Source organism: Arachis ipaensis, chromosome B3, assembly GCF_059453495.1.
Source record: "Arachis ipaensis isolate K30076 ecotype BB chromosome B3, ASM5945349v1, whole genome shotgun sequence".
In the NCBI taxonomy this organism is placed as follows: domain Eukaryota; kingdom Viridiplantae; phylum Streptophyta; class Magnoliopsida; order Fabales; family Fabaceae; genus Arachis; species Arachis ipaensis.
This window is the reverse complement of record NC_142438.1, coordinates 139,625,738-139,653,488: the sequence shown is the minus strand read 5'-3', so window position 1 is coordinate 139,653,488 and position 27,751 is coordinate 139,625,738. Positions and strand designations below refer to the sequence as shown.

Genomic DNA, 27,751 nt, shown 5'->3' with positions numbered 1-27,751 from the left:
AAAAATGATTTTAAAAATAAAAAAATTCAAAATATAGTAGATCTGAACAAAAATTTGAAAAACATCAAACGAAAAACCTTGAAATTGAAAATTTCTGAAAATTGAATGTGATCAAACCTTGTTTTCAAAGAGTTTGTTGGGCAGTCCATTACAAATTATCCAAAATCCCTATAGTTGTAGCAGATTTGCGTTTACCATCCCTGCCATACATGCCTCCTTGGTTACAATCCCAAGCCATGTGACTCATCCCACTATAGTTGTAGCAATCACAACTATAACCATGCTCTCCACCGCCACCACCATGATCACGATGACAGATTGTAAAAATAAAAAATGGGCGAAGCAACCAGAAGAATATAATGAATAATGGAAGAAGGGTTATAAATATGCTTGTTTTTTCTATTCAAAATTTAAATTTGAAATTTTTTGTTCTTCTTATCTTACTTGATATTAAAGGAAGGAGTTGAAGAGAAAGAGTTGTCAGAAGAAATAAATGTATGTAGCAAAGAATGAATGAAAAAACAGAAGGACATTAAAGGGATCAGAGAAGTTGAAGGGAGAGTTGTTAGAAGACATTAAAGACATTGAAGCTAATATTACTTGATACATAACCCAAAATCCCAAATATTGATGCAGAAGAAATGAGTAAATGAGAGACCACAGATGATACACCGCATAAGGATCACCATAATGAATCCAACTCTCAAGCTCTCTCCTGTAAAACACGTTGGATTTCCACTACCTGACAACCCTCTATTAATAGTTTAGTATTAGATATGTCATGGTCTGAAAATCGGATCAGACTGGTCACTCCGACTGGTCTAACTGTAAACTGCTAGTAATTATGATCTGATTAATCTCTTAAAATTGCTGTTAAAAAATCGGTGAATTGCCGAATCAGCTGGAAATCGATTAGTTGTTGACCGGTTTGAAAGAAACTGCGTTGTTTTGACAAATTTGGCTTACTGAACCTGTTTTTCACTCTCACTCTCATTCAGTCATTCCTTTCACTCTCAGCCTCAGTCCCCCTTCTCCAACTCTAGCCTCTCTTCGAGTCTCTGCCGCCGCCCATCCGTCGAGCTATTGTCGCCGTCCGTCCGTGAATCACAGAACTCATAGCCCTTTCTCCCGAGCCCCTCTCTCCCTTTCTTTCTTTCATTGACATAACCAAAAAACATTAGCCATCTAAGCCTACACCACCGCCGCAAGGAGTAGCATACTACCGCCGTCCGTCACACTCAAAGTTCGTCGTCCATCGGCCCATCTAGCTTCACTCGTGCTCCAAGTCTCCGACCCCTGTTCGCTGTCACTATCGCAGCTGCTTCCTCGAGCTCAGCCACCGTTTCCTCATTCACCAATGGTGGGGTCGTCGCTTGTTCTTCCCTTACTCGTCGTCATCCTGCTCGCCGTCGTCCATCGCGTTCAATCGCTCTCCATTATACTCTGCCCTGCTTATATCGAAGGTTAGTGCTCTTCATTTTTTTAATGCTCTATTCAGAATCATATTGATTATTGAATGATTATTGAATGTTGTGTGTTTTTATTGAATGATTATTTGATTATTGATTACCTCTGAATGTTCTGTTGTGCTGCTGTTTTGTGTTTTTTTTTTTGCATACTGATGTATTGCTGGTTTCTGTTTTATTGTTTTGTGACTTAATTAGTTAATTATGCTTAGGCTGTTCTATTCAAAAATCATATAGATTATTGAATATTTTGTATTTTATTGAATGATTATTTGATTATTGATTAGCTCTAGATGCTCTGCTGAACTGCTATTTTGTGATTTTTTTTTGCATACTAATGTGTTGTTAGTTTGTGTTTTACTGTTTTGTGACTTAATTAGTTAATTATACTTAGATTGTTCTATTCAGAAATCATATTAATTATTGAATATTTTGTATTTTTATTGAATGATTATTTATTAACTCTGAATGCTTTGCTGTGCTGCTATTTTGTATTTTTTTTGCATATTAATGTGCTGCTAATTTGTGTTTTACTATTTTGTGACTTAATTAGTTAATTATGTTTAGATTGTGGCTCTGGTTCTATTAGGTCTCAAGGATTTGGATGAGTGTCAAACTCCACACTACAAAAAAAGAGTTTAAAATGGCATTGATATTACGGCGGCTTTAAAGAACCGCCGTAATGTCCAGATATTATGGCATTTTTTGTTGCTGCCATAATTGATTTTGTATTTGTGGCGGTTCTGATGATTAGGGCGGTTTTGAACCGCCGTTATCACAAATGTATAAAATCAAAACTTACCATCCCCTTCTTCATTTACTGCCGCTCTCTGATACACGATACACGATTGATGAAGGCTCGTTCTCTGATCTCCCTCGCTCGTCTCGTCCTCCGCTAGCTACCGCTGCTTTCGACCTCCACCGCCGCTTCCTCAGATCTCAGAACACCACAGCCAACTGCTCCTTCACGCTGCCGATCTCGATGTCACCGTCGACTGCTCCTTCTCGCCGCTGCTACGCAGATCCTCTCCTCCCACAGCATTGCCATCGCCTCCACCTCCTCCATTGCATGTATTAAGTTTTTAAATTAGGGATTAATTTGTTCAATAATTAAGCACTTGAGGTTGAAATTTCATTAAATACTTAATTCTTTTTCAGATTGTTTGGCCTTGGCTGTTGGATGCGGCAATAATGCACGAGAAATTTCTAACGTTTTCTGCTGCATGTTCACGATCTTTGCTGCAGTGTTGAATTTTGAGCCATTGTTTTATTCTCTGGGTAAATTTCCTTCTCTTTTTTTCCCTTGCAACTCTATAACTGACTCAGTCGGCTGTTAGGAATTAATTAAAGTGGTTACAGTTAGCCCTAAACCCCTTTATATTGCAACCTTTATATATATTCGAGCGTGATATGAGTGTTTGGTCCATTGGATGGGACTCAAGGCTTCTTGCTTGTGTTTATTCTGTGAGTAATATATTAGACTTATTATCTTGGTTTAATTTAATTATTATTATTAGTATGGCGATTTAATTTATAAATAATTTAATGCTCTTCAACCAGGGAGTGGTGTGTTTTGGAATCGCATATTATGTACAAGGAGTTGTGACCAGGGAACGTGGACCAGTTTTTATGACTTCTTTCAGTCCTCTAATTATGATTATCACTGCTGTATTGGGTACCATTGTCTTGGCTGAGCAAATTCATCTTGGAAGGTCAGTTCCATATGAAAGTCTATAATAGGGTTTCATTAATTATGTTTAGTTCTTGCTGAGACACTAGTCAGTTAATAAATATACTAACTTGTTAATTTACAACGTAATTGGAGCTATTGTAATTGTTTGTGGGCTATACTACTTTGCCGCCAAGCATATATAGATCACTATAATGCTAGCTAGATAACCACGTTCACATTATAGATTAATTAGCTTATAAGAAAAAATTAAAGAACTAGTAGAATTTATTATTTTTTGTTAACATTTTAAGTCATTAATTCAATTATTTTAATTTAGTAATTTAATAATATTTATTCTGTTTTTTCATTTATTTTGTTTTTCAAAAGAACTAGCAAGACTTCTCTCAATGACTAATGGTGATCCTCATAATCAATCTAGCACAACTGTGTTAAAGGGAACTATTGGATATGCTCCTCCAGGTATAATCTGTTTCATCCAATCTTATAAGGACTTTTTAGTTTAAATTTTTATTCTTTCTTTCCATTTTCAATGTTTTTAAAATTGTGAAAAGGAAAAACTAAAAGAGGAAGTGAAAGCGAAAAACATAATTTTATTGTTTTCACTTTTTAAATGTGATATTGGCATGTTGTTTTCAGAGTATGAAATGAGTTGTGAGGTGTCAATGCAAGGTGATGTGTATTCTTTAATGTTGACTGCTCTATACGTTTGTTTCTCTTTCACAATGACTGCATTACTGATTCGTTGCTTATGAGAATGGCAGTTTAGGCCTTTCTTATTCTTTTTCTTTTTTTTCCCTTTCTTGCCTTTTTGTGAACGGGTTTTGTTCCTGTATGGATACCTGGAGAAGGAGAGCTTAGTCTCTGGAAGTTGGTTCCGAGCTATTACCTTCGGGGCCGACTTCTCAAGTACCGTGATAAGCCGAGCTTTTCTCCAAGAGTGAATCACGTAGAGCTTTGAGCAAGAAACAAGGGGGGAGTATACCTGCAAAGGCACTCCGAAGCTTAAGTTAGTATTGAGAATTTCTTATTCCTTTAGAATAGAAGATCATACCTTTTTATAGATGATAGTGTATAAGTTGGTTACGTTCCTGCTTTATTGCCCGTATTCAAGAGCAATAATAAGGGTGAATGTTAGTTTAGACGTTTCATTTTGTGAAGTAGTCCGGTGAGCTGATTTGTAACGTTACTTTCCAATAAATGACATTGATTGCCGACCAGTGACTGTAACGCCGAATAATAACGTAAATTGCCGAGTTATGGTTTATAATGCCGACTTTGTAGTGGTCCCGATCATAGCCCCCAAGCTTAGCCTGAGAGTATGTTTTAATGAAGCAGGTTGAGCTTTAAATGAAGCATAAGTCGGCGGTTGTGTATTTGTCGGCGAATGTGCTGGACCTGGAGCCCCCAGCTCAAGTTGTTTTATTAAAAAATGGTTAAAAAATAAAAAATAAATAAATAGGGAACAGTTTTTTAAATGTAGAGAGAGAAGTAATGATGGCATTAAGTGTGCTGTCGTTTCCTAGGCTACTCTTTGGGCGGTTGAGGTGACTGAGTGGACTTTGTTACTGAAGGGGTTATTGTAACTCCTTGGAAACTGTTACTGGAAATCCACTTAGTGCAGTGTCTTCATTTCTTGGGTTAGTGAGATAAGGTTGGCTGTTGGAGTTTTTTCAAAGAAGAGAATGAGTAAAAGAGGTATGTGAAAAAACTTTTGTTATTTGCTTCTTCATTGAGTTTCGTTTCTTCTTCTTCTATTTCTGTTTGGTTGCCATTTGATGGGTTTTGAGAAGGAGAAAAAAGAGAGGATAGATTGGTCATATGATTGGGTTAATGAAGATGTTAGGAATCGTGTGTCATTGTTCTTGGATCAGGAAGTTGTAGATGAGGTGGATAAAAGTAAAGTTGTTAGGTTTGGTTCTGGAATTCAACTGGAGCTGCTGCCCTGTTCTGAAAGTGATAGGGTTTTTCATAGGGGTGAGGGTTTTGAATACTTTTTTATGTATAGTTGTGTGCTTGAAGAGTTGAAGGTTAAGCTTCCATTTAGTGATTTTGAATGTCAGGTTTTGAAGCAGATGAACTGTGCTCCTTCTCAATTACATCCTAATGGGTGGGCCTTTCTTCGTGCATTTGAGGTTTTGATGGATTTTTTGGAAGAAAAGCCATCTGTAGAGTTATTTTTCTCGCTTTTTCAAGCGAAGGGTGTGTGGAAAGGTGGGTGGGTGAACTTGAATAGTTCGCCGAGGTTTGCTATATTTAAGCTGTATAAGTCATCGTTTAAGGAATTTAAGGAAATGTATTTGAAGGTAAGGAGTGTTGAGGGGGATTTTCCTTTTTATGTGGACGAGCATTTGGGAGAGAAATTTCCGATTTGGTGGTGTTCTGAGCCAAATAATATACTCGGCCCGGAGCTTATCAAGCCTAGGGATGAGTGTATTATTGAATATCTTATTGAAGCTATTGATAGGAAGGAATTGATCTCGGTATTTGAGTTGTTGAAGTGGGAGGAAAATAAACAGGCTGTTGTGGATTACTTAGGTGAGCTTGTTTGGTTTAATTTTGTATTCGGTCTTTGAAATGCATTGGTGAGAAGTTGTTTTTATTTGTTTTCAGGTGGAAAATATCCTGGTGTGTCTGCGGCGGAGCTGAGGTCTCGTGTGAGAAGTAAAAACTTGGATAAGGAGGGCTCAACGTCAAAAGTTGAGAAAGTTGTAGGTGTGGGTGAGGTTGATCAACCAAAGCCGGGGAGGAGAAAGGTTATTGCTAGGAAAAGGAAGGGCGGTGTGGTGGATTTGTCAGACGTTTCTGAAGATGAGAAAGATGATGTTCTGGTGGAAGAGGTTCATAGTTTTTATGATAATCAGAGAAGGTTACATGATTTTGTGGAGCGGAGTGAGGGGTCTTCTCTCTGGGGAAAAGATTATCCCTTCATGGTTACTGCTGATGAGGTGTGTCAGACCCCGTCCGATGTTATTTTGGCGGAAGAGGTGGGGGATGTGGCGATTGACCAGTATATGCAGGTATTTTATGTTCTTGAGCTATAGTGTTTGAATTTTGTTTTGGTTTTATGGAAAATTGTGATAATGGCTGATTTTCAGGTTGTGGGCCTTCGGTTGGCGAGTTTAGGGCGGAGTCGTGAGAAAATTCATCGGAAGTTTGTTGAGAAAAAGGAGGATCCGAGTTTGAAGGAAGAGTTGGCTATAAAGGTTGCTAAAGTTTCTGAGCTGGAGGTGAAGTTATGTGATGTGGAGAAGCATTTGAAAGAAGTGAAGGAGAGTTATGCCAAAGATGTTGAGGATTTAAAGAAGAAAGAAGCTGACTTATCTGCTATGAGTACTCGTATGATTGAGGTTACTGCTCGGTTGAAGGAAGTGGAGAAAAATAAGCAGGGAGAAATTCTTGATTCTTTCCTTGAAGGGTTTGAGAGGGCTGTTCTTCAGGTTAAATTTCTGGCTCCGGAGGTGGATGTTTCGGCAATGGATCCAGGCAAAATAGTGCAGGATGGTGCTATGGTTGAAGATGATGGTGCTGCTGAGCAAGGAGATGAAAATGTGTAGTTTGTAGACATATTTTGACCATGAGTCTGGCTTTTTGAACTTGTTAACTTATGTTTTGCTACTGTGTTTGAGGAACAAACTTGGAAATTTCTGTTTAGTTATTGTTTCTGCATGCTATGACTATAATATGATGCTGATATTTGGGTTTATATCTGGTTTGTAATGGTGCCATTTTGAGATGGTGAAATACCATGAGATTTAATCGAAATGTGGTAGTTTGGCTAGTTTGGAAGCCGATTTGTAAGTATGAGAATATTTGTGTTAATGACAGAAATTGGTCGGGTATGTGGTGATATTTGAATCATAGGATTCGTTGAGTTTAATTCGGACATTTATCTGATTGAGTTGGGTTTGGATTCAACTTGGATTGATTTTTTTGGTGACCGAAAAGATCGGAATCCGAGTAAGATCGGTCATTTATCTGAAATAATGATCTGAACCCGAGATTGGATCGGATATATATCTGATGTAGCAATCTGAATCCGAGTTTGGTTCGGATATTTGTCTGATATAATGATCGGAATCCGAGATTGAATCGGATATTTATCTGATATAAAAGTCTGAATCCGAGTTTGGATCGGATATTTGTCTGATATAATGATCGGAATCCGAGATTGAGTCGGATGTTTATCTGATATAATAGTTTGAATCCGAGTTTGGATCGGATATTTGTTTGATATAATGATCGGAATCCGAGATTGGATCGGATATTTATCTGATATAATGGTCGGAATCCGAGATTGGATCGGATGTTTGTCGGATATAATTAAGATCGGTCTTTTGATTTTTGAGAAATTTTGAAAAAGTAAAGAATAATGTTGACTGGAAAAGGGAATTTTATTAATGTAAGACCTTTGAATTTAAAGGCCCAGGTAGGCTAGCCTCGTTAAAACCTCTCCAAGCAAAACCCTTGTGGGAGAAATCTTGGTAGTAGGAAAAAGAGTACTTGCCTGTCCCTGGTATTAGCTGTAATATAACTTTAAGGAAGATACATTCCAAGTGTTAGGGAGATCATTACCCTCTAATGTTTGTAGTCGATAAGCTCCGTTGCCGATTACTTTTGTGATTCTGTAAGGGCCCTCCCAATTAGCTGCTAGTTTGCCATGCGCTGTAGGTTTCCTAGCTTGTTCTGTTTTTCTGAGTACTAGGTCGTGGACTTGGAAAGATCTTGGTTGTAGTCTTTGATTATATTTACGGGCGATGTGCTGTTGCATTGCTAAATGTTTGATTGCTGCAGATGATCGGAGATCTTCAATGAGATCAAGTTCGGCTTGCCGAGCTTTGTCTTGTGTAGTTAGGTCGGCCAATTCTGTGCGTAGTGAGGATTGGGAGATCTCCACAGGTATCATTGCGTCTGAGCCGTAGACCAAGCGGAAAGGTGTTTCCTTTGTGGTTGAGTGAATTGTTGTATTGTACCCCCATATGATTTCTGGGATAAGCTCGGCCCATAGACCCTTTGCATCGTTCAGTTTCTTCCTTAGCGCGTGTAATATGACTTTATTTGCGGCTTCAGCTAGCCCGTTTGTTTGTGGGTGTTCTACTGACGAGAAGTGCTGTTTGATTTTTAAGTTCTGCAAAAATGATGTGAATTTTTGATCGGCAAACTGGCGACCATTATCAGTGATAATGTGCCGAGGAATGCCGAATCGACAGATAATGCATTTCCAAACAAAGGAAAGAATTTGTTGTGATGTAATCTTGGCTAGAGGTTGTGCTTCTATCCATTTGGAAAAATAATCAATTGCTACTACAAGGAATTTTACCTGTCCTGCAGCTGTGGGGAAAGGTCCGAGGATATCAATTCCCCATTGGTTGAATGGCCAGCTAACCTCTGAGCAGTGTAAGAGTTCGGCCGGGAGATGTGTTATCGGGCTGTGTTTTTGGCAATTGACACAATTTTTGACTTTTGTGTGACAATCTTGCCTGATAGTCGGCCAGTACAATCCAGCTCTGAGGATTTTTGAATGTAGACTTCGGGCTCCGAGGTGTGTTCCACAGACCCCTTCATGTGCCTCCGCAAGCGCAAGCTCTGCTTCTGATCTGCAAAGACATCTAAGTAGTGGACGAGAGAATCCTCGTTTATATAGGCAGTTATTATAAATTGTAAAAAAGGAAGCTTGTCGTCGAAACTGTCGAGTGTGTCCGACGTCGCCTGGCAGGATCCCTGTTTGGAGATATTGTATGTATGGAGATCTCCAGTCTGCTTCCTGTGTCACACTTAAGACATGGGTTATTTCAATGCTCGGTTTAAGTAATGTTGATTGATAAAATGATGACCTGTCTGGTTGAGTACTGGCGAGTTTAGACAGAATGTCAGCTCGGCCGTTACTCTCCCTTGGTATGTGCTGTATTTCATATTTGTTAAATTTTGAAAGTAAATTTTGGACGACATCCAGGTATTTAGAGAGCAAGGGATCTTTTACTTGGTATAGCTTGTTTACCTGTTGGACGACAAGGAGGGAGTCGCAGTATACCTTAATTTCGGTGATGTTAAGGTCGGCAGCGAGTGTAAGGCCGGCAATTAGTGCTTCATACTCACTTTGATTGTTGCTTGCTTTAAATGAGAAGTGGAGGGAATGTTCGATGACGTTGCCGTGGTCATCGTCAATTATAATACCTGCGCCACACCCGTGTGGGTTGGAGGATCCGTCGACGTATAAAGACCATTCAATGTAATCTTCAGTTATCTTTGGGACTGAGAACTTGGCAATGAAGTCGGCCAAGAACTGTGATTTGATGGATGCTCGGCTTTCGTATTTGATGTCAAATTCTGACAGTTCCACCGACCATTTGACTAGTCGGCCAGCCAATTCAGGTTTCTGTAGTACTTGTCGTAAAGGTTGATCTGTCCTAACATGGATTTCATGGCTCTGAAAGTATGGTCGGAGTCTTCTGGCTGAGAAGACAAGTGCGAGTGCTAGCTTTTCAATGGTCAGGTAACGGAGCTCTGCGTTCTGTAAGGTCTTGCTGGTGAAATAGATTGGGAGCTGCTTCTGTTCCCTTTTTGCAACAAGAGCAGAGCTTATAGCCCAGTTAGTGACAGACAAATATAATAATAGTGGCTCCCCTTGTAGGGGTGTGTGTAAAATTGGTGGTTTTGAAAGAGTCTCTTTTAAGGTTGTAAATGCTTGTTCACATTCATCAGTCCATTGAAAAGCTCTTTTTGTTTTTAAGGTTTGGAAGAAACATGATGATTTAGAAGCTAGGCAGGGCAAGAATCTAGAAAGTGCAGCAAGTCTCCCTGTTAACCGCTGGACTTCCTTGATGGTTTGTGGGCTTGTCATGTCTAAAATTACTCGGCATTTCTCAGGATTTGCCTCAATACCTCGGCTAGTGAGCATGAAGCCGAGGAATTTACCACTTTGAACCCCGAATGCGCACTTTTCGGGATTTAACCGCATGTTGTATTGTCTTAGTTGCCCGAAGATTTCTGTGAGGTCGTCAAGGTGGTTGTTGCCGATCTTTGTCTTGGCGACCATATCGTCAACGTAGACCTCAACGTTCTTGCCGATTTGTTTGGCGAAGACTTTGTCCATTAGACGTTGATACGTTGCACCTGCATTCTTAAGGCCAAATGGCATGACTTTATAACAATAGTTTCCATATTCAGTAATAAAAGCTGTCTTGTTTTGATCGGATTGATGCATTTGGATCTGGTTATAACCAGAATATGCATCCATAAAGCTAAGTTTCTCAAAACCAGAGGCATTATCAACTAAACAATCAATAGATGGTAAAGGGTAGGAATCTTTGGGGCATGCTTTGTTGAGATCTGTGAAATCAACGCACATGCGCCATTTACCGTTATGTTTTTTAACCATGACGACGTTCGCCAGCCATGTTGTGAATCTGATTTCTCGGATGAAGCCCGCGCTGATGAGCTTCTTGGTTTCTTCTAGGGAAGCTTGCTTTCGGTCGTGTCCGAGGTTTCTCCTTTTCTGTGCTACAGGTCGGATAGATGGATCTAATGCTAACTTGTGGGATATGATGGATGGATCGATGCCTGGCATATCGGCTGGGGTCCATGCAAATAGGTCGGCATTTTGTTGTAAGAATGCTTGGAACGAAGATTTTTCTTCTGAAGATAATGTTGATCCGACGTATGTAAATTTATCCGTGTTTTCTGTGAAGTAGATTTTATCCAGGTCTTCTGTTGGGGTTGGCCTTTCCAGTGTTCCTGCTCTAGGATCAAGGTCTGCCAACATGTGTTGGTTGTTAATGTTGCCGATGTTGTGGATTTGGGCCTTTGTGTTACGATGAGGTTTTTTGAGGCTATTGTTGTAGCACTCCCTGGCCTCTCGGGCGTCACTATGAATGGTTGCAATTGTGTTATCCTGCAAAGGGAACTTAACGCAGAGATGAATTGTAGATACTATAGCACCGAACTTATTTAAAAAAGGTCGGCCAAGTATAATATTATAGGTACTGAAGCAATCAACAACTAAGTATTGAATGTCCGAAGTTTTTGATGAAGGGAACTTACCAAGTGTGGTTTGTAACCACACAGATCCCATTACCGGGACTCGCTCACCTGAGAATCCTACTAAGTCACCAGTGGAGGGTCGGATGATATTATCGCTCAGTTTCATTTTCTGAAAGGTCGAGTAAAAGAGGACATCGGCGCTGCTGCCTGGGTCGAGCAACACCTTTTTAATGAGGAGATCTCCGAGCTGTAGGGAGATTACGACTGGATCATCCAGATTTGTTATGCTGTAGTCATGATCGCCTGTTTGGAATGTTATCTGTGGAGATGTAGGTGGCGATTGGTCGGTGTTGATGGAGAGGATAGCTCAGTAAGATCTTTTCCTTGCCGAACTTGTGGCTCCTCCACCTGCAAAACCTCCGGAAATACAGTTAATTGTACGTGATGGTAATTCGGGATGGTTATGGTTTGGTCGGTCTCTATCTCGGTTATGTTGTGCAGCCGAGCCCTGATCTCCTGGGGCAGATAGTCGCCGCTGCATGTGTCCGCCGATGAATTTGTCCAGATGACCTTGCCGAGCTAATCGCTCTAGCAGGTCTTTGGCGATGATGCAGTCGTCGGTATTATGTCCGTGCTTCTGGTGGAAAGAGCAGTATTTCGAGCGGTCTGTGCCTTTTGAATCTGGGTAGTTGCCAGCTTTTCGTGGTGGCTTGATTAACTTCGAATTCAAGATCTCCTTGATGATGTCATCGCGCTTGGTGTTGAATTTGGTGTAGGTCTCATATCGTGGGATTGGTTTGAAATTCTTCTTGCTGTCCCGTGGCTTGTCGTCGTCCTTATAGTGAGGCCTTTCTGTTTTCCGAGCTTGTCGAAGTTCTTCAATGTCAATCTGTCCCCTAGCTTTTTCGCGGAATTCGGCCATAGTTTTTGGTTTGGCCACAGCAATGGTTTCTTGGAACTTTCCTGGTCTTAATCCACTTTTGATGGCGTGCAGTTCTACCTCGGGGTGGAGGTCAGGTATGCTTATGGCTATCTTTGTGAAGCGCGTGATGTAGTCCTTGAGGCTTTCATGTTGGCCTTGCTTGATTGTGTTCAGGTAATCGGAATCGTGGAGGTAGATGGCGGATCCAGCAAAGTGTTCCTCAAAGGGTTTTGATATGTCTCGGAATCGAGAGATAGAACCTGCAGGCAAAGAACAAAACCAATCAAGTGCAGGGCCGTCTAAATAAGATGGAAAACAGCGACATAAAACTTTATCAGATGCACCGTTTACTATCATTATGGAGGTGAACTTTTTGATGTATTTCTTCGGATCACCTAACCCATCATACGGAGTTAAGGTGGTTGGCAGGGTAAACCTTCGGGGTAGCACGAAGTTCATCACTTCTGCCGTGAATGGTCCAGGGGAGGTTTCCTGATCGTCATCTCCGATGTTTTTCTGAGTATCTTCATTATGTTCAGGCTGCTCCCCTTCGTTCCGAGCAGTGTCTGAGACATGTGTTGGCCCTGACTGCTGCTCGGCTTCTTCTGTCCGTTCTTGTCGATCATTGTTTTCAGTTCGAGCATTATTCAAGTTGGCGATTTGATTTGCCATTCTTTGGTTCTCTTCAGCCACGACTTGTCGCAACTCGGTCACCATCCGGAGCAATTCGGATGGCGAGGGTGGAGGTTGTTCAGTCATGACTTCAAGATGGGAAATTTGAGGCCGATAATATAGGAAGAGAGTTTTATATTCTCGGCCCCACGGTGGGCGCCAATTGTTCCTGTATGGATACCTGGAGAAGGAGAGCTTAGTCTCTGGAAGTTGGTTCCGAGCTATTACCTTCGGGGCCGACTTCTCAAGTACCGTGATAAGCCGAGCTTTTCTCCAAAAGTGAATCACGTAGAGCTTTGAGCAAGAAACAAGGGGGGAGTATACCTGCAAAGGCACTCCGAATCTTAAGTTAGTATTGAGAATTTCTTATTCCTTTAGAATAGAAGATCATACCTTTTTATAGATGATAGTGTATAAGTTGGTTACGTTCCTGCTTTATTGCCCGTATTCAAGAGCAATAATAAGGGTGAATGTTAGTTTAGACGTTTCATTTTGTGAAGTAGTCCGTTGAGCTGATTTGTAACGTTACTTTCCAATAAATGACATTGATTGCCGACCAGTGACTGTAACGCCGAATAATAACGTAAATTGCCGAGTTATGGTTTATAATGCCGACTTTGTAGTGGTCCCGATCAGGTTTGAATATGAAGATTGACATATATAATGCTAAGTCAACTAACTGTCTAACTGTAATTATTTAGATTTTCTTTATTTAAAAAATAAATGTATTTTCGTTGCTGTGTGAATGAATGCTTATGTTGTGTTTAATAAAATGACAGGGTTCAATTATAGCTTTTACTATGGTTGTTATTATACTGAGCCAGAACCTTTTTTTAATTTATATCATAATAACCTTGAAGCAACATTTGTATCATCCAATTTCTTGATCCTTTTCTTTGATTTGTTTTCCTTAACCTCCTCATTTTGTTATATTGTTGTTGAGAAATGAAAATGGTGTTTAACTTAACAATTTATTTGTCTCTAGTGGGTGCTAATTTTCTAGAAAGTGCAGCCGGAGAGCATCGAGTTCAAGAACATCAAGAAAATGAAGAACAAGGCATGCATAATATTCTGAATGACTATCTTCTCATCTGCAGGAGAATGGGGGTAAGTATTTTCAAATTTCTCTCATTGCATAGGCAGTATGGTTTGTGAAACTCTTTGATCTTTGGCTAATTATGATACAGGCAGAGGCAGAGAAACTGCATATTATTGATAAGGATTGCATTGAAAAAGGGATTGTAGAACTTATCTGCAAGCATAATATCAAGAAGCTTGTGATGGGAGCAGCTTCTGATAAGTACCATTCTAGGTAAGAAGATTACTTGTAGTATTCTCCAATCTCGATAAGTTGATATTAATGTAGTATTCTCCAATCTCCAAGGTTTTTGTCATTACTAATCTTTCTAGCTGATTTATTATGATTTCTTTGTCATTACTAACCTTTCTAGCTGATTCATTATTTGATGCTCCAAGTTAGCTCTCATATACAAGCTAGAGTTTGATTACCTAGAGTTTGATTTTGGTTTGTTGATTCAAAATCTGGTATTTGGTCTCAATACAAAAAATATTGGTCAAAATGGCACTAATTTTGTGGCGGGTTAAAAAAACAAAGAATGCTGGTTCTTTTGTGTATTTTAATTTTCATTGATCTTTTGTGATGTTGCTGTTGTATTTTATAGATGATGATTGAGCATATATGTGGATGCTTTTTTGGATCTATATAGTCTTTTTGTAATTATATACTACTTTGAGAAGGTTCTTTCTCTTTGTTGCTTAGGTTTCTGGTGGTCTCATTCATAGTTGACCTTGAATTGTTCATTATGGTAAATTATTAGGTGCTTATGCATTGTCATTTGCTTGCAGGAAAAGGAAGCGTCCTTGATTTTGAGTATAGATGCCTTTTGTAAATTAGTAAAGCAGCATGCTAATGTAGCTCAGTTAGGTACCATGTAAAGACACTATTTCTCCTTATCTTCATTCCATACTTATTCATGGATGCCTTACCTTATATGCAACATTTTTGGTGTGATTAAGCATTAGGGAAAATGTTTTGTACTCCAGTAATCGCATTCCTTGTTTTGTAAATATAATTGTCTGTTGGAAATTGCAACATATTGCTTTATTTTATTTACTATCCAGTTTGTGTGGTGCAGTAAATGCTTTTCTTATATGCTTGACTGTTCTTTTCCAAGTGCTTTGTATTGATAAGGATTGCTAAAGGCTAAAATGCCAATACTTAAATTTGCAGGTAAATGACCCCAAGGTCCGCAACCTGTTGCTGGGGGGCCAGAGAATTATATGGAGGTTTGTCGATCTCATGAAGCTATTTCTTGATTGAATCTGTCAGTCAGAATTTTGGGGGTCCAATTCTGTTAGCACTCAGATATTGTTAGCTTGATACATCAAAGTTACTTTGAATTCTTGTCTCAACCTTCTCTAGCCTCATTTTTAACATCTACAACACACTCTTTCTTAGCATTATATTCCTACTTAATAGCATCCTGAAATGTTGTAGGTTCCCATCGTCCATAAAAGCATCAAAATTACCGAAGTACGAGTTCACTCCAACTAAAGGATCTCTGACATCTGGAAAACAAAATAGTCATCAAATTGATACTCCTGCTCAGCCCCAAACTCAAGTTGACATGGTATATAATGGGTTTTCTTTACGGTCCTTTTTGTTCAATTTTCTAATCTGTCTTGAATTGTCTTTGATAGAACTTTATTTCAGAATCTTTCAGCAAAGTTATACTCAGCACTGCGGTTGCTGCGGGCAACTATTCTTGGTGAATCTGGAGACAATGTCTTGGCTCACCACGTATTATGGTTAGTTACACAAGTTCTCTGTATAGAGCTCATTTAATCTTGTGCAGTAATGGATTATGAATAGTTTAATTCAATTGAAATTTTGTCTTTGAATGCTAAGCATCTGATGAGCTGCTGTTTCTGTTATATATATATATATATATATATATATATATATATATATATATATATATATATATATATATATATATATAGTAATTCTCTGTTGAAGTACTAAGAACAAAGGAAGAACTCCTTGAACTCAATGGCATGAGCAAGTAAGTTCATTCTACGAATTAATCAAATGTACTGGTTAACTGAGTCGGCATTCACAGATGTTTCTGTTTAACACAGGGCCAAGGTAAGCAATTATGGTGATCAGATACTGGAAACCATTGAAAATACTATTAATGAGTATTACAAGTTGGATAAAAGCAGCAATGGCAGTGCTGATTCTGCAAAAAGGAGACGAGATGCAAATGGAGGCCTAGATAAAAATCTTAAGGATGATGATGAGTTGACTAAAAAAATCAAATTTGTTGAGCTTACAGTGATGATGAGTATGAACAATGAAAATGTTGGAATGATCTGTAGCAAATTTGTTGAGCATCTCTAGGAAAACTCCCAATGTAATAGAACTAACAATATTTCTTAGTTTGATACTTTGTATAGGAGTTATTACTTTTTATTTGTAATACTAAAAAATCATATATTATGTTTAATACTTTTGAATTATATAATATTTTGTCTATAGATTATGATTTTGTTATTGTGGAATTTTAATAAAAAAATTATTTATTTAACAAGATAAAAATAATAGTAAAAACGGCAGTTAAAAAATGTCATTTTAAACGAAAAGAATGCCATTAAACCATGGTAAAAACGGCGTTTAGAAATGCCATTTTAAACGAAAAGAATGCCATTAAATGCAGGTAAAAACGGCGGTTACAAACCGCCATTTTAAACGAGGAGGATGCCATTAAACCTGGGTAAAAACGGCGGTTATAAATGCCATTTTAAACGAGGAGTTAAACCCAGGTAAAAACGGCGGTTACAAACTGCCATTTTAAACAAGGAGGATGCCATTAAACCCAGGTAAAAACGGCGGTTACAAACTGCCATTTTAAACAACAACAAAACTGCCGTTTTATTTGGTTAAAATGGCGGTTAAAAACCGCCATTTTAACCGCCAAAAAACCGTCGTATTATCCACTGGTTATTACGGCGGTTTTCAGAAAACCGCCGTAATAACCAGAATGGCGCCCAGAATTCCGGCGTTTCTTGGAGGCGCCATTTTCGGCAATAATGGCGGTTGTAACCGCCGTAATTACCTTAAAAAACCGCCATTTTAACCCTTTTTTTTTGTCGTGCCACCGCCACAAAAGAGTACTCATCTGGGTGAGGGTGGCAAGGATTCAAGAGACCAAGCCCTTCACCAATTATACCATCTTTCTTAAGTGGCAGCATATGGCTTGCTATAAAGAGTGCCAAACCTTCTCCATGATAAGTCTTGTTTGAGATAACAACAAAGAAAAAATTGATAATGAAATTATATCTTTGTTCTGAATTATTTTTCATAAGATGTATAGATTTGGTTGTGAGTCTTTCAAATCTCTTGGCATTATCTGTTTTCCTGTGAGTTGGATATGATCGAAAGATCATGAGTTGCATTTTCATCAGGATTTAGCTCAGGAGATTAAGTTGGGTTGAAGTTTTTGTTGAAGTTAAAAGATCGTATATGAGCATTTACAACTTATATTATTATTATTACAAGTAACACAACAAAATGAAAATCACAATCAACTATTGTAAAATTTAGGTAACTGAAATAGGATAAAATAAAAGCAAAAATATATAAAGACTTATTAAAAAGTGCCAGTGAAATACTACTTCTGGTACATTTTTATTTGATGACATTATTGTTGGGTCTATACATAACCACTAATTTAACATTGTCATTACATTTTGATGAATGTACTTCTACTATAAAAAAGAAATATTGTCGAGCTTTTGACATTGTTATTTCATGTAATGCATTAAATTTGAATTTGGATGTTGTCTGAAGTTTATATTAGACTATAATTATATTTAAGAATGTTTATTTATAATTTATTTATTATTTTATTATAAAATAATTTTTTCGATTGAACTACAGTTGGACCAATAAACTATTGATTAAAGCGGTTCGGAGAGAGAGTAGTATATGAAATATAGTGGCAAAATATTGTATATAGGTACGAAATACCAAATGGATCAGTTCAATAGTCATATCTCTAAATGGATTGTAAACCCTGTTAAATTAGTAAATAATTAGTCAATAAATTAGTTTTTAACAAAAAAAATTAGAAATGTGAATATTATATTAAATTAGAATAGAGCTCATGAAAACGAAAATTTTGACATTAATTTCGAAGAAAACGGTCCAAGATTGGACCGAACGGGCCGAACCGGATCCAAACCGGGCCTGTGGGCTCAACCGGCCCAGCAATTAAATGAACCAAAACCTCTCTTCTTCGTCAATCAGCAGAACAGTGCTGAAACATAACAGGGAGAGGAGAAGAGAAGTTAATTTCCCGAAACCCTTGCGGTGATTTCAAAATCCCGTAACTCCTTCGTCTGAGTTCCGATTGCCGCACCATTTGCGGTCACGCATCCATCGCATCGAGCTCTATGTTTCTACCGAAATAATTTTATAGGTAAGCCATTAATCACTCTCAGTCACTCCTTTTTCCCAATTTTCGAAAATATTGTAAGGGTATTGAATTTCTTTACTTTTTGATGTTTTAGGATCCAATTAGCTTAAGAAAAACGTTCACTCTTGCTTATATGAAGCTTGGATAAGGTGAGAATACCATAAATTCGATTTAAATTACTAAATTTATATTTTGAGTATTAAATTGGCTATATATGTTTTATGAATGTGTATTAGGTTGTGAATAAATAATTAGAGTTTGAAATTGTGGACGTTGGAAATTTGGTGGAGGCTGGGCATTAGTATTTTGTTGAGCTTTAAGGCTGTGTTTGTGTTGGGTGAATTGCATTGGTCGCTACGTGGGAATCGGCCAAGGTATAGTTTAGGTTTCTTGCATTTAATATATAATGTTCTGTGAAAACTTAGGCTAGATGACCTTAGGATAAGTTGAAACGCATGAAAATATACAATGTGTAGTGTTCTTAACATTTATGGTGAAAGATGGATATGTGATGGTAATTGTGGATGTATGGACAATAATGTGATAATTGTTGAGTTGATGATGATGTGGTTATGTTTACATTGATTAAATGTATAAAGAGATTATTGAGGTGTGGAATTGAGCTATGTTGTTGTGTGATGGATGATAAGAAACAGTGAGAGATCATGTGGCTGGGGTATAACATGTAATAGAGTTGATTCCAAGTGTGAAATGGCTGATTTGTGAATGAAAGAAAACAATGAAATGGAGGTTAAGGAGTTTTGCAAACTTTGGTTTTTAGCCGAACTTCGACGAGGCATAACTTTGATTTCAGATCCTCAATTTGTTTCAAACTTGTTTTAAAGTGAAAATTGGGTTCATGAAGTTTATGCCATTCGAAGAACGGGTGGAAAATATTTTAAATCGAAGAAGTTATGGGTGTTGGAAGATTATACCTAAAAACTGGTTTTTTCACAATTCTACAGCTTTGCTACTGAATTTGTTTTTTTTAAAGAACATACGTCCACGCGTACGCGTGGCCCACGGGTACGCATGGCATGGATTTTTGGCAATGCGTACGCGACTGGTCTTATGCGTACGCGTAAGGAACTAGCAAGCGTGTCCATGCGTACGCATGACCCATGCGCACACGTGACATGAAGTATTCATTCACGCGTATGCGTGACAAGGGGACGCGCGCGCGAGCTGCATTTTGTTACATTCCCACGCGTACGCATGGCCCCTCTTCTAGCAAACATGATTTTTTGGGTTTTAAACTCTGTTTCAAACTTCTGAACCTCTATTTTCATTCTTTTCGTCATAAATAGTAGTATTAAACCTGATAAATCAGATGAAGTTAAGAAATGGGGATAACTTGAAGGTGAAGTAAAGCTGAAGAGTGATGAATTGGTTATGAGATGTTACGAATGATCATGTATGATAATTGGCTTGAATAATCAAATGAATGATATCATGTGTGATACTTGACTTGATTAATTAAATGATCTGAGATACGAGACTCCTTGGACAAAGTACCATAGCTTGCCACCACGGTACCAAGTCGAAAACTCGATACTCTGTTGACCCTACAACGTAAGGGTAACCGGGGACTTATAAATTCTCGGGAATATTAACCCCCATTGATCAATATTAATTATTTGAGAAAAAACTATGCATAGACTCTTGGGGATGCACGGCGGGGGACAGTCTAATGGTTTAGCAAACTGGACTTATCGGGTTGTATTGATAACTGACAGATGAGACTCATTAGCCATAGGACAGACATGCATCATATGCATACTACTTGAATTACTTGTTTGTGCATTAACTAGGTGTGCCTAAGTGTACTTGCCATGCTAAATGTATATTTGTTACCTGCAATATTTGTAACCTTCTTATGCTTGCTTTTATCTGTTTATTTGTCTATGAAATGCTGACAGAGGTGGAGGTATGGAGGAAAAGCAGTATGAGACTTAGATTTAATATTGGGTTAAGTTAGGCTTGGTTACTTTTAGAAAGCCACCTCTTATGGCTTTTGTTTAATACTTTAAGATCTATAATCTGAGTGTCGGCATTCTAGGATTGTCACTGGCATTCCCAGGACCTTATATATTATGTGTGTGGCACCTTTACCATACTGAGAACCTCTGGTTCTCACCCCATACTATGTTGTTATTTTTCAGATGCAGGTCGAGAGAGATCTCGTTAGGCGTCTAGACTCCTGAAGCGAAGTGGTTACTGGGTTATTTTGTTGTACAGTGATGTATATATATGTACTTAGCTTTCTCTCTGCATAACTTGTTCTTTTTTATCCTCTTAGAGGTTTATGGAGAAATAGGATTTTGTTTATGTACCTCTGGGTTTTGGATGTGAATATTCTCTGGCCAGCCTTAGTTTCGCGGGCTGAGTTAGGAGCTTGTTATTTTGTATCTTTGGCACTCTATTCCTACTTTTATTATCTTATGTTTGATAGTTATAGTTTTCTTAGCACGCAAGTTAACTCGTTTCTTGAGCGTTGCGCTTTTATTTCGCGATTTTTATTTCATCTATTCTTCAAGACTCCTAGTATATTATAATATTTCCGCTATTATATATATATATATATATATATATATATATATATATATATATACATTATATAATAGAGGTCATAATACCACACCACCTTTGTTTTACGGCTTAAGCATAAAGTTCAGTGTGGTAGGGTGTTACATGCATCATATATATATAATTTAATAAATAAGATCTATTAATTTTCATCTAATGAAGACCATTATATAAATATTTATCTATCCAGATTATTAATGTCTTTTTAATAATTTTATAACGAAAAACAGTTTAAATTAAATTATAAAAGATTTATTTCTCATTATTCATAATAATAAATTTTTAAATTTAATTAAAAAACTTATTATATTAAATTTTTAATTGAATAATATATATAATAATAATAACAAATATATAATAAATTAAAATCATGGCTAATAACTCTAAAATCATGATAAATTAAAAATGCAACTCCCTAATTAACTACAAATATTTTTTCGTGGACAATGTATGGTTGCTACCATTATTTTGAAATTTAGCCACAGTTTTTTTCGTGACTAAACCCCTTGTTTTTTGTAGTGTTATAACAGAGTACTTACGTCATTTGATGAAGTCCAGCATTCATTCGATCGATTGATTTTGATCTGTTTGAATGGTTCTTCAATTATGATGAACGATTTTAATTCATGTATATTTTTCTTTTTATATTTTTTTATATAATTTAATAAGGTATCCTCCTTGAATATATTTATAAAAATACCTATATTATCCCGGCTCTCTCCAAAAAATAGGACATTATTTATTTAGTGTGTGTGTTTTTTTAAAAAGAATTTTAATTTATTTTAAAATTATTTTTCATGACAAATATATTATTTTATTTCCAAGAATAATTTATTTCTATGAATATTTTTTGCCAAAAATATAAAATTTTATATATTCTCTTTATAGCTTTTGAAAATAAAAAAAAAAAGAAATAACTTGCAGTTCAAGAAATTATTTTCTTGACAAGTAGTTACAGTTATGTTTTATTATATTCTTTGTTTACTTTCTAACTCCAACAACAACAATCAATCAGTTTGTTCATATATAACTAATATAACTTACCCTTTCATTGTATTGTGTTTGAAGAGAGAAAACGAGTGAGGTGCAAACATTATTTGGCGCACAATGAAGTATATTTTTATTTTTGTATGTGTAAAGGATTAGGCTTTATTTTAATTTGAAAGAAAAAGTGAGGAATGAGATGAGAGGAAGAAGGCATATGAAGGGAAATTGAAAGGAGAAATCAATAAATAAAGGTGTAAAGGAGATGAGAGGATAGAGAAGATAGAAGAAGGGACAATGATGAGTTGAATGAAATGGGATCCACATCCACTACTACTCAGTCTCAGGCCACCACACCACTCTCTCTTCTCATTATGATCAACCATCAACCACAGCCACCACCGCACGTGCTTTCTCAATCAACATCTTCAACGTTTTTTATTTATTTATTTATTATTTTTTTCTATTTCAAATACCAAAAGTGACTCAATATTATTTTCATTAAAAACCCTAATCAAAGACAATATATATATCTTTTCAAATTCTAATTTTTTATACAATTTATTCGAGAAAAGCTTAGTTCAGTTAACTTGGAAAAAAGATGTGAATTGAGCTAGTAAAAATATTAATAATTTAAAAATTGGAATAAGTCTATCTAATTCAAGCTGAATAATAACGCGTAAATTAAATGAAGAGCAATGTTAGAGACCAGCAATTTTTGTTATTAGTAGCCATCAAATAGCCATCAATGATGATTTAATGGTGTGAGATTGGTATGAAATTTTATCCAATGGCTCACATTTTTTTGTTGGTTACATGTTGGCCAAAATTTAATAAAATTGCTGCCACTAGATTTTTCCTTAAATGAATTCGAGTTAAAATAGAGTATGAATTAATTCGTTTAATTTTTTTAATATATAAATAAATAAACAATAAACACTAAACACATTATTTACATTTACACACACTAAATGAAGAAAATTATGCATGATGCTGGTTTAATAATAATATAAGACTCAGTTTATATTATACACTATTCTGGTTATTATAGATTTTAAGATTTGTTATTGTAATTTGTTCTTGAGGCTTTTAGTTTTAGTTAGTTTAATATAGAAATATGTAAATGAAATGTTGTACGAATATCTAGGTACTAAAATCTTAAAACTATCTAGTACTTTAAAAATACATACAATTTAAAAAATATAAACGTTTTTTTAACTCGTCGGTTTAAATGAACAAGTCGAACTGACATTTTTTTTTACTCCTAAAAAAAGTAAGTCAACTCATTTTTTCAATTTTACCTTGCTTTCGAGACTATTTATCTCAAAGAGGAATGTTAGGGGGTCAGCAATTTTGGTGTTTTGTAATTATCAATTGGCCATCAATAGTATTTTTAATGGTGTGAAATTACATCTAATAATGAAAGATTACTCACTTTTGTTTTGATGATTAAGTGCTGGCCAAAAAACACAAACATTACTGACCTCCTAGAATTTTCTTATCTGAAATTCGCTCATTTGCTCATTTTGATGACTCTAACGTGGATATGAAAAAAGAATAAAATATTATGAATGTTTTATTAGTTAATTTTTTTTAATCTTCTGCTTCTAATGTATTACTTTTTAACTTTTTTCAAATTTATTTACAATGGTAATTCCATAAAAGCTTGCTATATGAACATTTACCACATGAGTTTTGCTAGGGAGCCAATAAAATATTTGTACAATGTGTATAATGGGTTATATGAGTTACAAAATAAACTTTTGATCTTTCAGATCTAAAGTTCTGATACCATGTCATGATACCACTCATCTCAAAAATTTTTGCTGATGGAAAAAGGTAGCACTAATAGTTATATCTCTAATATTTTCTAAACTTCTATTGTACATATTGTACAAATATTCCATTGGCTCCCTATACTTTCTCTTACCATATATATCATTACCTTCAATATTAATTTCTTTATTGAGTATTAAGAATGGATAACGTGATTCACTTTTAAAATGTTAAAAGTTACAAGACACAAATATGACAAAAAAAAAAAAAAAGAAACAACATTTATAATAACACCAAATATTTGAGAAAAGAAAAGATTTAACCTTTATTATGTTTATACTGATTCTTGATAAACTACTAAGTGTACCTTTTTATTATAAAAGTAGATAATTCTTATATCATTTTAATTATTTTATCAATCACTTTTAATACTAAAAAAATGCTTAAATTTTAGTGATGCATATTACATTCTCATGTTATTTCTCTCCCTCAATTTCAACTCATTTTCGAAAAAATAGAGATTTACTAATGGTTTTTGAATATAATAATGAATTAATTACACATAGGTTAAAATGATGGTTTATATTGTTGAAGGTTAAATATTTGTAGAGAATTGAATAGGTATATATGAAAAGAAAGAGATAGTGGGCATATTATTGGTAGTGAATATGATTATATTGTTGCTTAAAGGTTGCAATGGTTGGGGTTGTTATCTCTCTCCTTTATCCTGTGTCAGTGTATAGAGTGAGAGAAAGAGAGGAACAAGTCATATCTCAAAGGAATTCCATCCCCATGCCATACATGCTCCACTTTCATCTCCGCTGCTTATTAACATAACCTATTCCTTTTCTTTCTTCTTTTCTAATTTATTTATATTAAAAAAGAAAGGAGGTAAACCCCACACATATTTTATTTTATTTTTCTTTTTTCATAATATGAGTGAGAAAACGATCATGGAGCCTGACCACCATCAAAATGGGATCCGCACCAGACCTAATTTTCCACTCCAACTCTTAGACAATAAGAAAGATGATCTTCAGCAGCCGCCGCCATCAGAGGATGGACCCGCCGCTGCTGCCAAGAAGCTGCCGCCAAAGCGAGCTTCCACAAAAGACAGGCACACCAAGGTCGACGGTCGCGGCCGACGCATCCGTATGCCGGCTGCAGCCGCTGCCAGGGTGTTCCAGCTGACGCGAGAGCTCGGCCACAAGTCTGACGGGGAGACCATCGAGTGGCTCCTCCAACAGGCTGAGCCCTCCGTCATCGCCGCCACCGGAACCGGTACTATCCCTGCAAATTTCACTTCCCTCAACATCACGCTTAGAAGCTCAGGATCCACCATCTCTTCCCCCTCTCACTACTTCAGAGGCGCCACCGCCACCGCTACACCGTACCTTAGCCACGCAGCCAGCTTCTCCGCCGCTAGGAGCCGCAGCGAATGGGTGAGGAACGTGGCGGTGGAAGATTATTCTAGAAGACTCATGTTCTCCGGCAGTGACAATAGTAATAATAATAACAACAACTCTGCTGTCTTGAATTTCAACAACGCTGTTAATGATATTATGCAAAGCAAGCAAGAGGCTCGGGAAGAGCCCTGTAGCGGTGACGGTGGCGGCGGAGGAGATGCTTTGGGGAGGAAGAGAAGGCAAGAGGAGGTGTTCTCACAGCACCAGGGTACTCAGATGATGGGTAGCTACTTGTTACAGTCGAGTTCAGGGTCAATTCCGGCGACTCATGCTTCTATTCCGGCGACTTTTTGGATGATGGGCGGCGGTGGAGTTGGTGGTGGCAGTGGTAATAATGGCGGTGACCCAATTTGGGCAATTCCAACGGTTGGTAACAATAGTAGCATGTATAAAGGGGCTATGTCTGGTGGCAGCGGCAACGGTGCCGGCGGCATTCATTTCATGAATTTTGCTTCTCCAATGGCTCTATTGCAAGCTCAACAACTAGGAGGAGGAGGAGGAGGAGGAGGCGGCGGCAGTGCAGTGCTGAGTGAAAGTAACCTGGGAATGCTTGCAGCTCTTAATGCATACAGGCCTATTATGGCTAACGGCAGCGGCGGCCAACATTCACCCCATGGAGATGGAGGTGATCAACAAAGTCAACCCTGACCTGAGGATCAAATGGTCGTTACAGATTTAAAGCAAGTATATGAGCTCATCATATATATATTCTACGTTGTTCGTTCTTGTTATAATTTTATTTTCAATTTTAACTGCTACATTAGTAATTTAATTAGTAAGTAATAGTGGTTTCCACTTTCTCTAAGTGTATTATATATAATATTAAGTTTTCTTAATTTTAATTTCCATTATGCAGGCACAAGTTTAGTTGCTTAGCGAGTTGAATGTTGTCGGTTTTGGTGTGATTTTGCTGAGGATCCATGTATGTTAGTTAGGGTTTGAGAAGAAAGCATACATATTTATATACATATGTTTTTACCATGGCAATCAATTCTGATCTTCGACTATTTTGGCTGTGCCAAATTTAAAGGTACCGTCCCTATTATTGGTATTTATTACTTCATTATCAGCACCTAGATTGTGGAATTGTAATTTGTTTCTTATCATATGGCTTAGTAGTCTAATGTCTATCCATAGGTAAGGTTTAATTTATGGATGTTTATGGTGTAGTAATTTAACAAAGAGATAGACATGCGATATATATAAATTTGGCTCATTAATTGTTTTCATTTAGAGCTAGGAAATTAAATTATGGTAGGTGATCGATCATACTAATTATTATAATAATGTACGAATGGTGGTAAAAGTATGAAGATATGATATGGTACGAAGTCGTAGTCTTTTTACTGCAACAATAATGGGGTTGAAAAAGAAGATGATGCCCCTCTATGCAGAAACTGTCACATGCATGGTGCATTATCCCTTATGGCTGCTGCTGCTGCTGCGTGCAGTAGTTGTGAATTATGTGTGTTGTACTGTGTACTACTGCATAATATATATTTATAGGGACCAATACATGCATTATATATATATATATAAAAATGGCCATGCCCATAATTAATAGGTTGTTATTAAACTAACTCATCAGATGCAAGTATTGGTCAAATTATATATTCTTTCTCTTTCTCCTAATATAGGACGACATGTATCTAGTCTAGTGAGACAAAGTGATCTTATACAGAGATTTAATTAAAGAGTATATTTATATAAGCCGTGTAATCATATATATGAAAAATTTGACAAATTCTCATTTAGAATATAAATTGGCAAGATCCTAAAATTGAATTTATCATGAGTTTTTTTTAATGCGTTTACTAGTTTATTATGAGTTGAGTTTTATGATTTAACTTGTTTGTTGGACATGTGATGAAGTTATATATATGAGTCATTGGACATTTTGTACCTTCTTCCCTCCTCCATTATTATATATGAACTACTGTAGTTTTCATGAATTGTAAGATTAGGTTGTGTTTTTCATGAACGATAATAAGATGAATATAATGGCATGTGAAACTTGCAATTCAGCTTCAGCCCCCACCAGCTTTATCATTGCTTATATCAAAATGTTAATGGGTTAGGCTTTTAGATGGCTAAGCTTCTTTTTAGATTTTCCGTTTCGCCAACTAATATGATACTTTGATTAATCTTCAGACAGATCCATAGGGTGCTTTAATTTGGTTTGCATTATATGAATTGGAAGTATTATACTTTGATTAATCTTTGATGTTATGAGAAAAGCTCTTAAATGCCTAAAATAAGAAAATAAATATTTTTAGTTTATTACAATTGAGATTAAATGAGTCTAACTCAACTCTAAAAATTAGTTTAAAGTCAATGATAAATTCTTAAGAATAGTTGTATGAAGCGTAAACATTTAATTTGTAGACAAATGACTCAATAATATTGAATCATATAACATATGATTTAAGTCTAATAACCTCAAATTAAAGCTAACTCAAGAGTTAGAGTGAAAAATGTATTGCACATAATGAATTACTAATCTTATTTTTTTTACAGATATTTTTAAATTGAAATGGAGAAAACTATAATTATATTTTGATAAAGAAAATGATTGAACTTTCATGAACTATCATGTATGATCTAAAAAATGAACGAGTTTTTTTTTTTTTTTTAAATAAATTCAGTTAGATAAGTTTTAACATTTTTATTTCACTGTTATAACATATAAGATATCTTCTTTTTATTCT

At 36.6% G+C, this 27,751-nt stretch overlaps 3 protein-coding genes across 4 annotated transcripts; all 3 read left to right on the top strand.

Moving 5' to 3' along the window:
- The first annotated feature begins 4,934 nt into the window (after nucleotides 1–4,934).
- On the top strand, nucleotides 4,935–6,713 carry LOC148572609 (uncharacterized). Its single transcript, XM_088507649.1, has 3 exons — nucleotides 4,935–5,707; nucleotides 5,750–6,176; nucleotides 6,255–6,713. Exons 1-3 carry the CDS (start codon nucleotides 4,935–4,937, stop codon nucleotides 6,711–6,713), a joined length of 1,659 nt encoding a protein of 552 aa, XP_088363775.1.
- Nucleotides 6,714–13,681: 6,968 nt separating this feature from the next.
- Nucleotides 13,682–16,154, top strand: LOC148572608 (ATP-dependent DNA helicase Q-like 4A). Its single transcript, XM_088507648.1, has 7 exons — nucleotides 13,682–13,837; nucleotides 13,918–14,042; nucleotides 14,954–15,037; nucleotides 15,249–15,381; nucleotides 15,465–15,579; nucleotides 15,771–15,816; nucleotides 15,893–16,154. Exons 1-7 carry the CDS (start codon nucleotides 13,682–13,684, stop codon nucleotides 16,152–16,154), a joined length of 921 nt encoding a protein of 306 aa, XP_088363774.1.
- Nucleotides 16,155–24,223: 8,069 nt separating this feature from the next.
- Nucleotides 24,224–26,030, top strand: LOC107633962 (transcription factor TCP15). Of its 2 annotated transcripts, none has more exons than XM_021117451.2 (2): nucleotides 24,224–25,723; nucleotides 25,900–26,030. In XM_021117451.2, exon 1 carries the CDS (start codon nucleotides 24,513–24,515, stop codon nucleotides 25,689–25,691), a length of 1,179 nt encoding a protein of 392 aa, XP_020973110.2. In that variant the 5' UTR covers nucleotides 24,224–24,512; the 3' UTR covers nucleotides 25,692–25,723; nucleotides 25,900–26,030. The 2 variants fall into 2 exon arrangements, with proteins under 2 accessions (XP_020973110.2, XP_088366089.1); XM_088509963.1 differs by having other exon boundaries at nucleotides 24,224–25,727.
- Nucleotides 26,031–27,751: the final 1,721 nt, after the last annotated feature.

Bases quoted from the DNA above. Each gene is read 5' to 3' on its own strand.
- LOC107633962 (XM_021117451.2), top strand. From the start codon at position 24,513: ATGAGTGAGAAAACGATCATGGAGCCTGACCACCATCAAAATGGGATC.
- LOC148572608 (XM_088507648.1), top strand. From the start codon at position 13,682: ATGGTGTTTAACTTAACAATTTATTTGTCTCTAGTGGGTGCTAATTTT. The intron at 15,382-15,464 runs GTATATAATGGG...ACTTTATTTCAG, and splicing joins CCCAAACTCAAGTTGACATG to AATCTTTCAGCAAAGTTATA. The intron at 15,580-15,770 runs GTATAGAGCTCA...TCTCTGTTGAAG, and splicing joins GTTAGTTACACAAGTTCTCT to TACTAAGAACAAAGGAAGAA.
- LOC148572609 (XM_088507649.1), top strand. From the start codon at position 4,935: ATGGGTTTTGAGAAGGAGAAAAAAGAGAGGATAGATTGGTCATATGAT. The intron at 5,708-5,749 runs GTTTAATTTTGT...ATTGGTGAGAAG, and splicing joins TACTTAGGTGAGCTTGTTTG to TTGTTTTTATTTGTTTTCAG. The intron at 6,177-6,254 runs GTATTTTATGTT...GCTGATTTTCAG, and splicing joins CGATTGACCAGTATATGCAG to GTTGTGGGCCTTCGGTTGGC.